The 15,868-nt window shown below is 38.8% G+C and overlaps 2 protein-coding genes across 2 annotated transcripts; both read left to right on the top strand.

Annotated features, from left to right (window-relative positions):
- Positions 1 to 906: 906 nt before the first annotated feature.
- Positions 907 to 2,979, top strand: mrps17 (mitochondrial ribosomal protein S17). The gene is made up of 3 exons (XM_086309011.1): positions 907 to 1,049; positions 1,348 to 1,490; positions 2,449 to 2,979. The coding sequence occupies exons 2-3, from the start codon at positions 1,368 to 1,370 to the stop codon at positions 2,764 to 2,766; spliced, it is 441 nt and encodes a 146-aa protein (XP_086165137.1). The 5' UTR covers positions 907 to 1,049; positions 1,348 to 1,367; the 3' UTR covers positions 2,767 to 2,979.
- A 963-nt stretch (positions 2,980 to 3,942) lies between these two features.
- On the top strand, positions 3,943 to 15,198 carry LOC147320817 (protein NipSnap homolog 2-like). The gene is made up of 10 exons (XM_086309010.1): positions 3,943 to 4,133; positions 5,288 to 5,415; positions 5,533 to 5,578; positions 5,700 to 5,794; positions 7,530 to 7,600; positions 9,860 to 10,000; positions 10,146 to 10,177; positions 10,653 to 10,747; positions 11,467 to 11,550; positions 13,862 to 15,198. The coding sequence occupies exons 1-10, from the start codon at positions 4,042 to 4,044 to the stop codon at positions 13,924 to 13,926; spliced, it is 849 nt and encodes a 282-aa protein (XP_086165136.1). The 5' UTR covers positions 3,943 to 4,041; the 3' UTR covers positions 13,927 to 15,198.
- The last annotated feature ends 670 nt before the right edge of the window (positions 15,199 to 15,868 follow it).

Below are 15,868 nucleotides of genomic sequence, written 5' to 3'. Positions count from 1 at the left end.
AAAAAGAACAGATCAAGGAAATAATTACAAGCCCAGAATTACCATGATCTTCACGCTCATGGTGAGTGGATATAAACTTCTGACCACAACTGCATATCTGTAAACATTTGAATATCACCAAGTTAGACTTGTGGCTCTGCACATAAGAAAAGCAGAAGTGTAGGTAAGAACACATTCAACTGGCTGGCTTGGCTCTAAAATTGTTTAACAATCTTTGATGTTGTTGATGTTCATAGTTTCCAAGTTTTTAACTTCAGCCACTCTTGAGCTGCGTAGATTGCATAAAGAAGTAGGTACTGCCCTTCACTAGTGACGTCATATATAGAATATGTCCAATAAATATTTACATAATTATTGTCCAAAAGACAGTGCAGTGTAGTCATCATTTCAGATTCAAGTAAAGGTTATAAATGAATAAAAATTACAACCAACCGAACAGACAAACAGAAGTCAGATTTTAACTTTGATCAAACAGAAAGGAAAGGTAATATAGGCGGCAGCATCCAGTATTTAGCATGTCACTACAGATTAAGTTGAAAAAAGTGAAAAAAAAAACACTTCAAGTAAGTAGTATAAATTTAAAATCGATTTTATTCATTAAAAATTGCAAAAATATATGAAAGTACACACATTCAATCCTAGATGACGTATAATAAAAATAATTACACATAAATAAAGTAATATGAAATTAAAACGGAAAATTGTGACTAATTGTGTAGGACGTAAATACGGAAGCTTGTTTCCGTAGCTGAAAATAACATTTGTTTGTGTTTAGTTTCTGTCTTGACCTTAATAACATTTTACGTTAGTTTTTTTTTTTTCATTTCAAGATATTTGGTCAGACGTTTGAGTCGATAAATCGAGGTTTTACTTATTGGTGGCAAAGAATATTCGTTTTCAAGTGTCAGAAACAAGCTTCCATACACGCAAGCATACGCTTGTTGTCGATGTCCCTCGTTACTAGCCGTAGTTTACGTCACGAAACGAGCAGAACTGAACAGCATGGAGGAGCTTGTATGACCTTCTGATGATATTTTCCCGTGGTTATAGTGAGTTAGTTTTGTATTTTCTACTTTCAATGGTATTTTGTATTCTTGCCGAATTACATCAGTTTATTTTTATGACCTTTTCTTTAAAAAAATGAATGTATGTTTAAGTTAATGCTAACATAACAAGGCTAACCGTTTAGCGGCTGTTTTACGTTGACTCACATTGTTAGTACAGTTGTCGGCTCAGAGGTTTTATCCGGTAAAACTGTAACTGAACGTGTCTTTAGATTGATTACATTTCAGTTGAGTCTCATCCGTATATAATGATGTCAGGGTTGATAATATTTTGTTTCTGCAGGTTGAGTAAAGCTTTGCAGGATGTCAGTCCAGCACGCATCAGTCCATGCCAAATGGATCATCGGCAGAGTCATCGGGACCAAGATGCACAAAACGGCCAAAGTGAGAGTTACCAGGCTGGTGCTGGACCCTTACCTGCTCAAGGTGAGCCTTTAGGGGATTAAGCACCTTTTATAAAATAAGAGTACAAGTGCTTTAAAATAGGCCGGTAAAGCTACAGAGTAAATGAAATACAGAAGGAAACTATTACAGGTTGTTGGAGAGAAGAGTAAAAACAAAAACATTTGAATGGCCTTTTTAAAGATTGTGTCCACAGCTAAAGGTCCTGTAGAGAAAAGACTCAGATACCTTTAGGGAGAGAATATACCCTGATGCAGGTGTGTAAACGGACAGTTTTGCACACCAGATGTGTGTGGGAGTGAGCCGGTGCTGTTGATGTTATTTTCATATATAGCGAAGGCTCGTGGATGTCCTAAAAAGGCTTCACATACATGTTCTGGTGACATTATGCAAGTCAGACTCATTGCATACTATCAGAGGAAATGAGTAGATCACTGGCATTACTCCACGACTCTTTGCTTAGACAAATAAACAATGAATTAAAGTAATCCAAATACAATAAAATAAAGGCATCAACTGACTTTCCTGATTGATGATTTAGCAAAGGTTTCAAGAGAGCTTGAAGTTTTCATGACATTAAACACAATTATGTCCGAGGTAGAAACAAGGACTTCTGTTTTTATTTATTGTCAGTAAGAAAACTGTGAGCCTTGCAATTTATTCTGTAGAGGCAAGAGGCACACGTGGTGGTGGTTATTTGTTTATATTGGGCGTTATTATTATGTTATTTTTATGCCTTTATATGGATGGGAGGTCCACTGTCCCATGTTTCAGTGACTTTTCTGCACATTTCTGCTGAAGGTGACTACCTGATAAGCCAAAAAGACCAAATCATCTGCAAAAAGCAGAGACGAGGGCCTCAGGCCACAAAAGTCTTAGCTTTCTGCCACTTGGTTCGAACTAGAAATTCTGGGCATAAACGTTCAAGCATTTATGAATTTATATTTGAATAACTGTGATATTGTCTCTTCTTCTCCTACAGTACTACAACAAAAGGAAGACGTACTTTGCCCATGATGCATTGCAACAGTGCACTGTGGGAGATATCGTCCTCCTCAAGGCTCTGCCTGAGCCCAGAAGCAAACACGTGAAGCATGAACTGTCAGAGATCGTGTATAAAGTTGGCCGGGTGGTTGACCCCCTAACAGGAAAGAGGGTTGCAGGAACTGAATTTGTGGAGCCTCTAACAGACCTTCCACTTCAAGAGGAGAAAACGCTGTCAGAGAAACTGCAGGAGCTCAACATCTCTGCTGCCCCCAGTGGAGCCGATTCCCCACCGGCACAAACTCCCACTTCATGACAGAAAACTGTGATTTCATGCAGTAATATCAGCTTATTTGTCACTCTACAATGCTTGTGTTTCAAGTGTTAATGTGGATTTATGTTTTTAAACTAAGAATCTTTGCTGTACATGTATGGGTGAAGAGACTAAATATTACTTCCTTGTTACCTGCTCAGGTAGTGGACACCTTTCAGAGGAATTTGCAAAATAAAACAACTGCGCAAAAAACAATGTCATGGAAGATACTCGTGTCTGTTATCCAGGTTAGGAATATATTATAATCAAAAGGTGAAGGCCTGGGCTGGATCATCTAATCGGCCCATCCATGAGGACCCATCCAAGAGAAAAGGAGAGGAGGGAGGATAAAATAAATGCCATTATGGTATTCACTTAAAACTAAGAAAGTAGATATCAGGTGTGTGAATACAAAAAACGTACATTAGACATGTTATTATCATAGAACATGCATGAAGCTTTGGCTGCTTCATTTTGCATTTAATATAAGGTACTTTGGAGCTTTAAGTGAAGTTGTAATGACGTTTATTGACCCAACAAGGAAAATTATGTTACATCAGCGGGATAAAGAAGAAATAATAGTATAGTTTACAATAAATAATGGTCAAAGTACAATAGGTGCATAGTTAAGACCTTAAACTGAGATAGTGCACAACTTTTATGTATACCATGGTGATTAAAAAACCCCCAGTAAAAATAAAACTGAGGCTAAAGAAGAATAAAAAGTAAAATTGAGATTGTTTAAGAGAATAGTGCAAATTGCATTTATAAATAATATGCACTTTATAATCTGAAAACAACAACATTTGTATGCAGGGGTGTGTAAAGTGATGATCTGGACATGGTGGGGTGATTCCAGTCAGTAGTGGCTCTGTAAGTGGGACTGCTATAATGAATATGCAGTCAGTGAGTCTGGTCTAATTACTGAGGGAGCTGTCCTTACAGTTTATTGTTGCACAAAGGTGCAGTGAATGAAATTGTTAGGGACAAACTGTTCACTTTTAAGTAATGGGAATATGCAGGTTATAAATGCAAGCTCAGCAGGCGGATCGATCAAAGCCCCCAAAACTATGAAAACTTCACATAAATCCAACAACAGCGAACTCTGCGTATTTTGTATTGAGCTGTGTTAATATCTGTGCTTTAAATCAGCTCCACAAGTGATTCCGGTACTGTCGGTTCTAACTCGGGGTCACGCTCCCGTGAGTAACGTCAGCTCCTGCGGGAACGGACTGCGGCTGTAGCCTCCAGCAACCTCCACACGGCTTTCGAGGAAAGATGGCGATCAGAGTCCTTCAAACAGTGGGTAGAGGCCTTAAACAGACGAGAAGCGGGCTTCATGCGAGCAGCCCGGTGAACGTCGCCCTCAGGTTAGACTCTTCTATACACAGTTTATCTGTGCAGGTGCATAAATATTGCTTAAAAGTAATTAAACTTCTGCTCGTGTAGCCCAATGACAACGTGCGGGCTCTGCTAGGCGGTTAAGCTAATGCTAAAGGGAACGTAAGGACGTTCGCTACGTTTACATCTCTGTGCAACGTAGCTAGCATTAGCCATGTAGCTGTAAATCTGCTAACTTTCTGCTAACATTGATTGTTACCCCCACGATTTTTAAAATAAACAGCGAGTCAACTTGTCCTAACAATCGCCAGTGTCTGATTTATAATGTCATGCGTGATTTTATAGACTTGGGTTGAAGAAATTATTAAAAACTTACCGCCGAGTTACTCTGAGTCTTAAACTGAATTCAACTTCAAGGTCAAAATGCATTGAATTGCTGCACAGCTGTGCTTGTTTTGGTCACTGGACGATTCAGTTTCTTCGCTGCAGCAGCTGAGCGGCCTAAAATAAGCTGTTATTTCCCTTTGAAAGGCAGATATTTGTATAAACCTGACTACAGACTGACACTAAAATGTGTCCTTTTTTTGGTGCATTATGAGGAAAACCGGTGGACTGTTTCCTGATAAACAAGCTCAGCCGCTACACGTGGTGACTGTTGGCACTTGTAGATCGAGTACATTAACAGAAAATGCAGGAAGGCTGATTAAAGTCAGTGCAGACTAATCTCAGGGTTTTGTGCTCTGTGTAGACCCCTCAGCCTTCTGAGCTGCTGACCTCTGAAATGCATAGGTTGGCTGGGCTAAAAAAAGATTTGCACCTTTTCTTCAGCCGACATTTACTAGTTTACACCTCGGGCTCTTGCAGTAAAACTGACCTTATTCACATTAGGAAGCCAGGACACTTTTGAAAGTTTCATAACAACAATAGTAAAGGTATTATTGAATATAGCCCGTCCACATCTGTATTTTTGAGACTTGGACTGATAAAGCAGCAGCTAGAGGTTTAACACTAAAATATATATGTCAGATGTTCACAGAGAAATACAACACAGAATAGAAGGAAACAGGGTTGGATTATTAGGGGAGCTTTGTTGTTGTTGGTACTTAAATGCTGCATTGTGTAGCCAAAGAAATGTTGATTGTATCCAACTTTAAAAAAAAAAAATGTTTTAATCCCATCACAGGAGCCTCTCAAATGTTGGTGATGAAAGCTGGTTCAAATCCCTTTTTGTTAGAAAAGTCATCCCCAGAAAAGATGCTCACTCTCACCTGCTTGCCAAAAAAGAAGACAACAACCTGTATAAAATACAGTGTATGTATTGCTGGCAGTGGGACACAGTTAATGATTACCACAACAGTTAATAAACCCATGAAATCTGTTTGATCATGTTGTCTACTCATGCTTTGTTTTTTTCTTCTTTTGTTGCAGTTCACAATGTCAAACCTGAGTGCCTCGATGCTTACAATGAACTTTGGTATGAGTCTTTGTTGTGTTATCTTAATTCAGATGTCACATTAGAACACTTTTTTTGGAACCAGTATGTCAGATATTTTGCATTTTCACACTTTTTCTTTTCTTTTTGTCTGTGTCTTCAGTGAGGATGTCTTGCCTTCCATTCACACTGACCCTGAATACCCCTGTGAGCTTGTGGGCACCTGGAACACATGGTATGGGGAGCAGGATCAGGCAGGTAAGAACATCCACCCTACCTGAGTTACAACGGACTTTCTTTTGAATGTCAGCGAGGTGAATTATTTGAGCCCATTCAATCTGGTTATTCGTCAAAGCTCAACCTTCTCTTTTAGAAGAGGAAACATGAGATTGAAACCTCGCAGACAACATATTACTACGAGGTAAAAATGAGAACAATGTTCATCATGAATATTATTTATTTAAATAAGCAGTTTATGGATACAGACTTGAGACCTGGATTTTTTTTTTAATCCAGCGTATTTCATGCGATGCTCAGACTCATTTTATAATAAATATTGTTGCTTTTAGCTCTACAAGATGCAAACTACTTGACCTCTTGATTGTGAGTCCTATTGATTAATGAGAATCTGTACGTGTTTAAGCTAAATCAAGTTGTACAGCGGGATAATCTTGCTGCTTTCTGTTTCCCGCTGCAGATGAGTTACATTGAGATGTGGCAGAATTTTTCAAACTATGTCGTTATCTTGGTGTAAAAACAGACATTACTTAAAGGCACTGTGCTTTTTCTCCTCTCTCAGCTTTTCTATTTCAGTTAATTATAGCTGAGACTGAACTGAACTTTTTCCTGGCTGCTCTCCATTTTGTCCAAGTGGTGACATTTGTCGTTCCACAGCTGTGGGCCCTCTCTGGTGTTACAGAGCTGTAATGTTGGCAGTGTCAGGAAAGGTTTTCTAAAAGGTTGCATCAGTACACTTTCAGCATGTGAACACTTAGACAGTATATGGTGCTATGTTTTTAGCTTGTCGCTGTCCCTTTTTGGCTCCGTCTTATTGTCATGGTTGTGTTTTGTATTCTGATTTGCAGTTTGATGCTAAATCTTGAACTAACAGATTAAAGGCATTTAGTTTAATGTGGAAATAAACATTAGAATTGTTTCTTTTAATATTTTCCGAGATACTATATGTATTAAATACACTCAATGGCCACTCTATTAGGTACACCTATTCAGTTGTTCATTAACTCAAATATTTAATCAGCTAATCATATGTCAACAGCTCGGTGCATTTAGGCATGCAAACATGGTCAAGAAATCCTGCTAAAGTTCAAACTGATGATCTGAAAGGGGAAGAAAGGTGTATTAAGTGACTTTGAATATGGCATACCTGTTGGTGCCACACACAACACACAAAATATTGATCTACTGGGATTTTCCCACACACCCATCTCTAAGGTTTACAAAGACTGGTCACCAGATTTCAATCCAGTAGAGCACTTTTGGGATGCGGTGGAAAGAGAGTTTCTCATCATAAATGTGCAGCTGACAAGTCTGCAGCAACTATGTGATGCTGTCACTTCAACATGAACCAAAATCCGTGAGGACTGTTCCCAGCACCTTGATGAATTAAAGCAGTTCTGAAGACAGAAAATGGTCCAACCTGATAATAGCAATGTGTATCTAATGAAGTGGCTGGGGAGTGTATGTTAGAGCCATGTTCATTTTTTCACTTCATGAAATTAAGAGTTTTTCTTTTTTCTGAGATATAATTGTAGTGGTAAGATGACATGATGTCCTTTCACATGCATACACAGAAACTGACTGGAAATTCATGCTGTATAGACTGAATCCCGTCATGCTCCACAATCACGGGTGGTTCATAGGGAGGTCTAACCACAGATGCTATTGTGAAAAACAAAACTCTTACTCCCCCAAAAAAGACAAGATCTATTTAAGAGCTACGTTATCTTTGGCTCTTCTGCTCCTTCTATTCTAGTTCACCTGTGGAGATATCGGGGAGGATACCCGGCTCTCACCGAAGTCATGAACAAACTCAGGCAGAATAAGGTAACGGGTGCTCTGATTAGTTAAGCCTACTGGCCGTTGGTTATCTGTAGGCCAATGTTTCCAGCAGTGCACCCATCTAGCTAGACCCACGTGACATTTTCCTTCCATCTTTATCTTTAATGTTTCCAGTAATCTTTAAAGGTTATTTACACAGTAATGCTTTGAAGAAGGAAAGTGTTAATGAACAGATGAGTCATGCTGCGGGTTTAATCTTCAGAAATGTGTTTTTTTTTCTTAGTTTTTGGAAAGCCCTGCAGATAAAATAAAGTAAGTGGCTTGTAATAATGTGTTCCTCCCACATTGAAGAGCATGAACTGATTGGTCAGATAATTACAAAGAAAATCAACCTGTTTCACATATTTGTGGCTCTGCCACCTGGGGCCCGTTCTTCGTACGTCGCTTACTACATCCAAGACCAAATCATCGCGCTAACTCTGAGCTCGCTAATCCGGTTCTCCGAACACACCTGCTGTTGACGATTAGTACAGCTGGATGAAGTAATGTGAGATCACTGGGTGTCGTAAAAGGGGCTATGCATCGATAGTAGAAACATTGATTGGCAACCCTCTGATTGGTCGGCGAAAATGTCGAAGGAGCGCGCTCGGTATTTTTCGGCAGCAGAGCAAGAACTCTTGAGTGAGGGATTTCAGGAGTTTCAGAGTTTAATCAGAACGCAAGGGAACACTGCAAAGGCTGCAAAAGCAAGGAGAGAGGGCTGGCAGAAAGTTGCTGACAAATTAAACTCGTAAGTAATTTAATAATAACAATAATAATGGAGTGGATTTATATAGCGCTTTTCAAGGCACCCAAAGCGCATGACAATACCACTATTCAGTCACTCTCACATTCACAACAGGACCCACTAGAACATGGGAACAAGTAAAAGTGAAATATAAGAATATTCTACAGAATGGTAATATTTATCACTTATATTGCTTTTAGTCTCTTGGAAAGAGACCCTGAAATAATCTGTTTGTTTGTTCATAACAGCAACCAAGAAAAGGGCAGAGCAAAAAAAGACAGGTGGTGGTCCTGCACCCCTTCGTCAACAAGTTGGTTAAGTAAATAATACCCTCACAGGAATATCGATATCTCTCAATGAGCACACTGTCGCGCTGAGCTAAAGGATCCTGTCTATCCCGCAATATACGCTGAATTCTGAGGACTCTCGTTATCAATCTTGCACCTTCCGCAATGGGTTGGTCGCGTATACGGACAGGACATGGCTGCGACAGGCTTCCCAAATCCACCTTCGCTTTTATAGCCGTGGTCTCTCATCTTGATTACACGAAGTAATTTACAATTATTACTGTGAAATATGAATTACATCTGTAATAATCACATACATGTAATAGAATGTTAATAGTACATTTCCCTTTTTTAGGAAATGACCTGTATGTATCTGTGTGAAATCAATAAAAGGATCAAGTGCTGCATTATCTTTAGTTACATTGATGTTATTTATTTATGGTGAAACAGTGGTGGAATATTGCTGTTGCTTTCGTATAAATGAAGCGGACATACCTGCGTGGCCGCGATCTAATCCTGTTTACATAAAGTAAACCTGCTCCCGAGCAGGTTTACGCTTATGGCTCTGTTGCTATGACAGCAAGTCCCGGATGAGCTTCGGGGAACCGAACGATCCAAGATCACGCGAAATCGTCAACAATCAAATCCAGCTAACTTACTTAGCGAGGTACGAAGAACGGGCCCCTGGTGACAGAATACAGCTACCACATGTAAACAAGAGGCTACAAAACCGTGCATAGGCTTTGTGCACTGGTCCTGCACATCTGTGACGCTCCCTTTATTGCTTTATCAACTGTCCTTTGGCAAACCTCATGATTTTAATTTGCACAATTCCACAAACTTTAATCAGTAAATACATACTACTGTTAATCTGCCCAGATAATTTACTCATCTATCTCTGCATACATTAAGTAGCACATGGCAAATTAGAAGTGTATACACTATATTTATAACCATAAATGCCATATATATTCTCCGCATATCACTACTCCTCTATTATACCTTCTCAGAAAAGGTGATTTATATATATGTATATATATTTTTATGAGTCCAGGTAAAAAGATATTTTCTTTCACTTAAATTCTCTGAATGCACACTAGCTGACTTTCATTGTCTAGATTCTGATCAGACTTCACAGTCGAACAACATGAATACAAATATATTTGGCAGTTATTTTAGCTGAGTCAGATTTTCTGAGCGCTGTGCTTCTTTCATTTGTCTTTGCTGTAGAAGTTTATGGAGTACAGGAATGAGAGGGGGAAGATGCTGCTGTCTCGTAGGAACCAGCTGCTGCTGGAGTTCAGTTTCTGGAACGAACCCGTCCCTCGTCCAGGACCCAACATCTATGAGCTCCGATCGTATCAACTCAGGGTAACTCTTTTTTTTTTTTTTTTTTTTTTATGAACCACAGAATTAGTCGTCCTCCCTCTGTAAGTCTGGGTTTTTGGGGGGAGCGTTTTTGTTTTGTATTTTGCGGTACATGTAGTGAACATGATCTTTACCTTCTTTTTCTCAGCCAGGCACAATGATTGAATGGGGAAATTACTGGTAAGGCACAACTTTCCTTTTTCATGTAATATCTGAGCCACCAAATTTGATCATTTATGGGGGATAACTTTGCGAGCTTTAGTTCCCTTTGTACTAGTCTTGTAGCTACAATCTAAAAAGTTCCTCACTGCTAGTTTGTTGGTTTCACATTTTGTTGCAGGTGAAAATGAGTCTGCAGTACTTTCTGACTACAAAATGTATGCATGACTCCTGAGCATGACCGCATATAATAATCCATTAACTGCCTGGGCTTCATTTAATATATGTCAATATATTCATCTGTTGAATTGAAATTGATTTTTGTTAATTTTATAAAACCAAATATGCAGGGATGATTATAACAAGGCTGATGGTTTAAAACTGAAATTTGATGTACTGACTTGAAATGAGGGGAGTACTGGTGGATGTTGTGGTGTTTTAATTACTGCCACTCTATTTAGAAGCTGTTTTGTGTAATGTCTTTGGTGCTGTGCAGGGCTCGGGCTATTGAGATTCGCCAGCAGAACCAAGAGGCGGTGGGAGGCTTTTTCTCACAGATTGGAAGTCTGTACACAGTTCACCACTTATGGGGTAAGATGAGTTTCCAGGATCATTCAAGAAAAATGCTGCAAATATTGTCCAGGTCACCTACAAATGCAAATGTATGTACATGTTTTTGGTACATGCCTTTTAGATGTAAAACAGCGGTCCCCACACCGGGCCATAGACCAGTATTTACGCGTTACCATAGTGACCAGAGAGCATTAAGGGGCAGAGAGGAGGATGTTACTCTTAATGTTGTTGGTACATTTCAGGAGGACGCTGCTAATAAAGTTACACAATTACACAGTGAATTCGGGTTTATTATTATATTTACAAATTACCACAGTTTTTGTCTTGGTCGTATTATTTTAATTATTTTGTATTTATCCGCGACACCTTAAAGGCCAGTCTGCGAAAATATTGTCTGACATTACACCGGTCCGTTGCGCAACAAAGGTTGGGGACTGCTGATGTAAAAAAGTCCAGGACCAGGAGAGGGGACGAATCCCTTGGAGGGTGCATCCGGCATCAAATGTGTACTGCTGAAAGAAGCTCCCATTTTGCTTGTAGCATTAAACAGTTTACTTGGTGTTGCTCTTCTTTCTTTCCACGTGACGGTGTGCACCTTTAGGTTCTGGAAGTGAACTTAATGCAAAAGCTGTCAAGTATTTAAATTTTCCTGAGCACGACTGTTTGACGTTATGATTCGTCTTTGGTTTAAAAAGCTACAGCTTTTACTCAGTGAGTTTGAACGTGTTTCTTTTCAGCTTACAAGGACCTGCAGTCCAGAGAAAATACCAGAAACGCAGCCTGGCAGCGTGACGGCTGGGACGAGGTTGTTTATTACACAGGTTGGTTTCAGTCTGATACTTTTATACTTAAGCAAGTTTTAGTTACTGTAAGTGCTGAGTCTTGTTGTTCTGTTGTGGGCATAAGACATTAAAATTAACCTATTTTATATCTATTATCCATATTTGTGTCATGTTAACGTTAAATGAAAATATTAATTTCAAACATTTAAGCTCGGATGAACCCAAGCTGCCAACAACTTATTATAAATTGTCGATCAAGAATAGATTAAAACAATGAAGACTAATTACTAATACTGTCAACATATTCTCTTCTCAGGGCTTCAAATACTGGAAGTATTGACTTTTTTACACACCTTGGTAATAATGAATTTTGAGAACTAAATGCCGTGTTTTAAAAAGATACAATAGGTGCAAACCTACAGAAAAGAAATTGACCTTTTACAAAGTGTCTTTTTTATAATCGCTTTACTGGGAGAAAAAGCATCATGAGAGCAAGGAAAACAGTGAAGTAGAACACAGGACACAGGAAAAGAGACTCAGATTGCACTAAAGTGCTTGCAGTGTGTCAGTAGATGCTGTTGACTTGGCTTCGCAGCGTTGAAACTGCTATAATCTAAAGGTGAATTGCAAAATGCACATCTTTGATACTTCATCCTGTTGTGTCATTGCTGTGGTTGCTGCAGATCATATAAACAAAGACAACTTTGTGGTAAATGAGTTTTTCATTTAGCTGCTTTCTGCTCACATCATCTCTTCCTGCTGAAGAGATGATCAGTGTGGCATCTACCTTTTAATAATGTTTTATGTGAATTAATGTTATCCCTAAATGCTGGCGAAACTGCAAACTGAATTATGTTAAACCTCATTAATGCCAGTGAATTTCGTAAGCTGCATGAGGTGTAGAAGCATCGTATAATCTTTCTTTAGTGTTTAGAAAATGTAACCTCTTAGCCGGCAATGAAGTCTCCCTGTTAGGAAGCTTCCCAATGAAAAACTGACTATTCAGCTACAGCCAAAGTCTACTTGAGGAGGCGGGAACAATAGTGTCAGTGAGTTACTTTTGTTCATTCACTGGACATTTTAGCCACTAAAACTTGTCATGGCTGTAAAAGTTCTTGGGAAAATTAATTGCCCACTTCTGCTCTAAAGTGTGTTGGTTGTACATAGAGCTTTGCAGACTTTCACCAGTGAGCTGTGTTACAAATATAGCATCTTTATTTATAACACACTTTACATCCAACAATGTTGGCCAAAGTGCTACAAATATAAAATAAAGAGAAAACAGTTTAAATTACATCTAAAATTTCTTAAAATTAAAAATAATATAATTAATAAGAAAACATATTAAGAGACATCAACAAGTCCTTCTGTGCTGAAAGCCAAGGTAAATAAATGTTTTAAGACGTGATTTAAAAACGGATAAGGAAGGTGCCTGTCTAACATGTAAAGGCAACTCATTCCACAATTTTGGTGCTGCCACAGCAAACGCCTGATCCCCTCTGAGCTTACCATTAGTCCTAGGCACACTCAGCAGGAGCTGGTCTGCCAGGAAGGTATGTATGGATGAAGAAGCTCAGAGAGGTACAGAGGGGCAGCATTGGACAAACATTTAAAAACAAATAAAAGTAGCTTAAAATATGTGGAATAATAATAATAATAATAATAATGGATTGGATTTATATAGCGCTTTTCAAGGCACCCAAAGCGCTTTACAATACCACTATTCATTCACTCTCGCATTCACACACTGGTGGAGGCAGCTACAGTTGTAGCCACAGCTGCCCTGGGGCAGACTGAGAGAAGCGAGGCTGCCATATCGCGCCATCGGCCCCTCTGGCCAACACCAGGTGCTCTGAGTTATTCTTGTTTGTGCTTTAGTCCATGCTTTTAGCTTTTAGCTCGTGCTGCAGAGAAGACTGTTCAAGCCTGATTTTCATCACCTTTGGGCTTCATTCCTTCCTTTTCTTTGGAGAACTGCACACAAGCATGTCTGTAGATTACATACTCATAATTCTTCACTTGTTCATACCTACACAAATGGAAACAAACGTGGCACAATAAATTCTACTTCAGCGTCTCTCTGATGCCTGAATCTATGAAGGATTGATTTAGCAATAGGGAATCATTATGTTCAATGGGATTACAAAGACACTCAGCAGTGTTGGTGTAAGGACAACGTACAACAACTCAGGCTTTAATAAAATGAGCTTTTATTGGGATGTTAACATTGAAACTAAACTGAGAACTCTAGCTATAAATTCATGAAACATTAGCAAATTTAAATGAGATAAAGTTGTGTTCCCTGTTGGAAATCTGTTGTTAAGACTGTTGTTTGTTCTTTACCTCACAGTCCCTCTTATTCAGCACATGGAGTCTAGAATAATGATTCCCATGAAGAATTCACCCTTGAAGTAACTACTAACACCTGAGGAGAATTCTCAGCCGCCACTGCAACTATTACACTGATCTGTCGAGAGTGTAACCAACCGTCAAAGTGTGCACTGCCAGGAAAATCTGCTCAACATCAACACAATCTTGTTTCCTTTCATTTGGTTTCTTTTCTCCCCTTTTTCTGTTTGGATGATGAGGTCAAAATGATTGTCACCAAAACTGTACCTGTTACAGCAGCTACTATGTTACTGACCTATTAATGTGGTGTGCTTATGATTTGGGGGCGCACTCCTCTTCACCTTCTGTCATTTAAAGGGTGTTTGAAATGTCTTGTCTGTCTTCATTTTCTTTTCCTTTCTTTGTTGTTTGTGTGCTGGTCACAGGGCCTTTTTAATGTACAAGAAAATTTAATATGATTTCTGAGTCCTGAAACAAAATAATGATTACCAGTGTCTTACAGCAGAAAATAAGAGCTCACAGTAGCTCACTGTCAAAATTACATGGCTTAAAATACATACTGAGTGGTCAGTTTCACAGAGATAAACCTGCAGTTTAAAGTTCAGTGTTAGAAAATGAGCACTAAAGCTGAGAGTTACAGGTTTTGGTCTGTTTCAGAGCCACAGTCTCACTCAAAGTTCATCGTGTGTCCACTCCTCTTTTGTTACACAGCTTTGATACAGCCAACTTGGTGTTTACTCCTTTCAGAATCATTTGACTGGATGAACCAATTCCTGTCAACAATACTGCATACACACAAGTTGCCAGCTCATTGTTTTTGTTTTGTTTGTTTTTTTTTGTCTTACCAGAATCATGAATACTGAATTTGAATTATTTGCCCTGTTTTTTTTTTTTTTAAACTGACCACAACTCCTGATTGTTCAAATTGTAACATATGACACACGTGGCTCTTCCACACAGAAGACATGTTTTTGAATCCAGCGGAACTAATCTGTATTTACAGCATAGCCTGCTGTACGCTTACTGACAAGTTTGGCCTTTCCCTATATCAAGTAGATGATGTCTGGGTGATTGTATGCTCTGACTAAGATCAATGTTTTCTTTCGTTTCTTTCTTTCTTTTTAAATGGGCAGATTGTAGATATACATAGTGGGATTATTGGCCAAACCATAGTTACAGACCCTCCTGAATCTGAATGTGCAGGGTCTTCTATTACCTAGCGGGTGTTGATAACCCTGTGAACAGGAGAGGAGTAGTATCTTGTGTGATAAATTGTAAAATGCAGTGCTTTAATAAGATTAGTTGTACATATTTAATTAAACTTCTGATAAAAATTAAGAGCGCTCTTTGTCATAGGTTTGAAATGATAGAACGTGAGTTGATTTTTGACTGTCAGACCACAATTTTCTGTTTTCTTCAGCATTAAAAAAAAAAATCAAATATGCATATTAATTTTGCATGCTGAAGAAAGTGTGATGCTACTATATTAAATGGTAAGGCTTAATAATAATAGTAATCGTTTAAAATAACTAAATATCGAAATTTGATTTTATGTCGGCTCTGTGAGGTGTTCCAGTGGTAAAAGTGAGGCAAAATTCAGACCACAAACTGAATTTTGTGGTCTGTGTGGGTGTGTGTGTGTGTGTGTGTTGTATTTCCAGACATTGGTGTCTAGGGTGTGACTTGTGCTGCCTTCATGGTGTGATGGAAATCTTAAAGGTTAATGCTCGGCACTAATGCTGCAAAGTAAGGAGAGGATGGATTCTGTCGGAAATTTTAAATATATATTTTAAATATGTTTCACGCAAAAAGTTATAACTTTTCAGGACATTGTTCACAGTTTCACTGTGATTTGCTTACCGATATTGCCAGTCGGAAAACAAATGATCTGACTTTGTTGCCTTGAAGGTGTTCTAACGTTTCTTTTGGAGAAGCCGAGTCAACCTGACACGATATTCCCATGGGTTCGAAAAATGTAATGACTTTTCTGCACTGATATAAATCATGG

This window comes from Aulonocara sp. 'chitande type north' Nkhata Bay, linkage group LG10 (genome assembly GCF_057382095.1).
Source record: "Aulonocara sp. 'chitande type north' Nkhata Bay isolate Kocher_YH1m ecotype deep benthic linkage group LG10, A_spYH_male_GT1.1, whole genome shotgun sequence".
In the NCBI taxonomy this organism is placed as follows: Eukaryota; Metazoa; Chordata; class Actinopteri; order Cichliformes; family Cichlidae; genus Aulonocara; species Aulonocara sp. 'chitande type north' Nkhata Bay.
The sequence above is the reverse complement of the archived record's forward strand: the minus strand, read 5'-3'. Positions and strand labels throughout refer to the sequence as shown.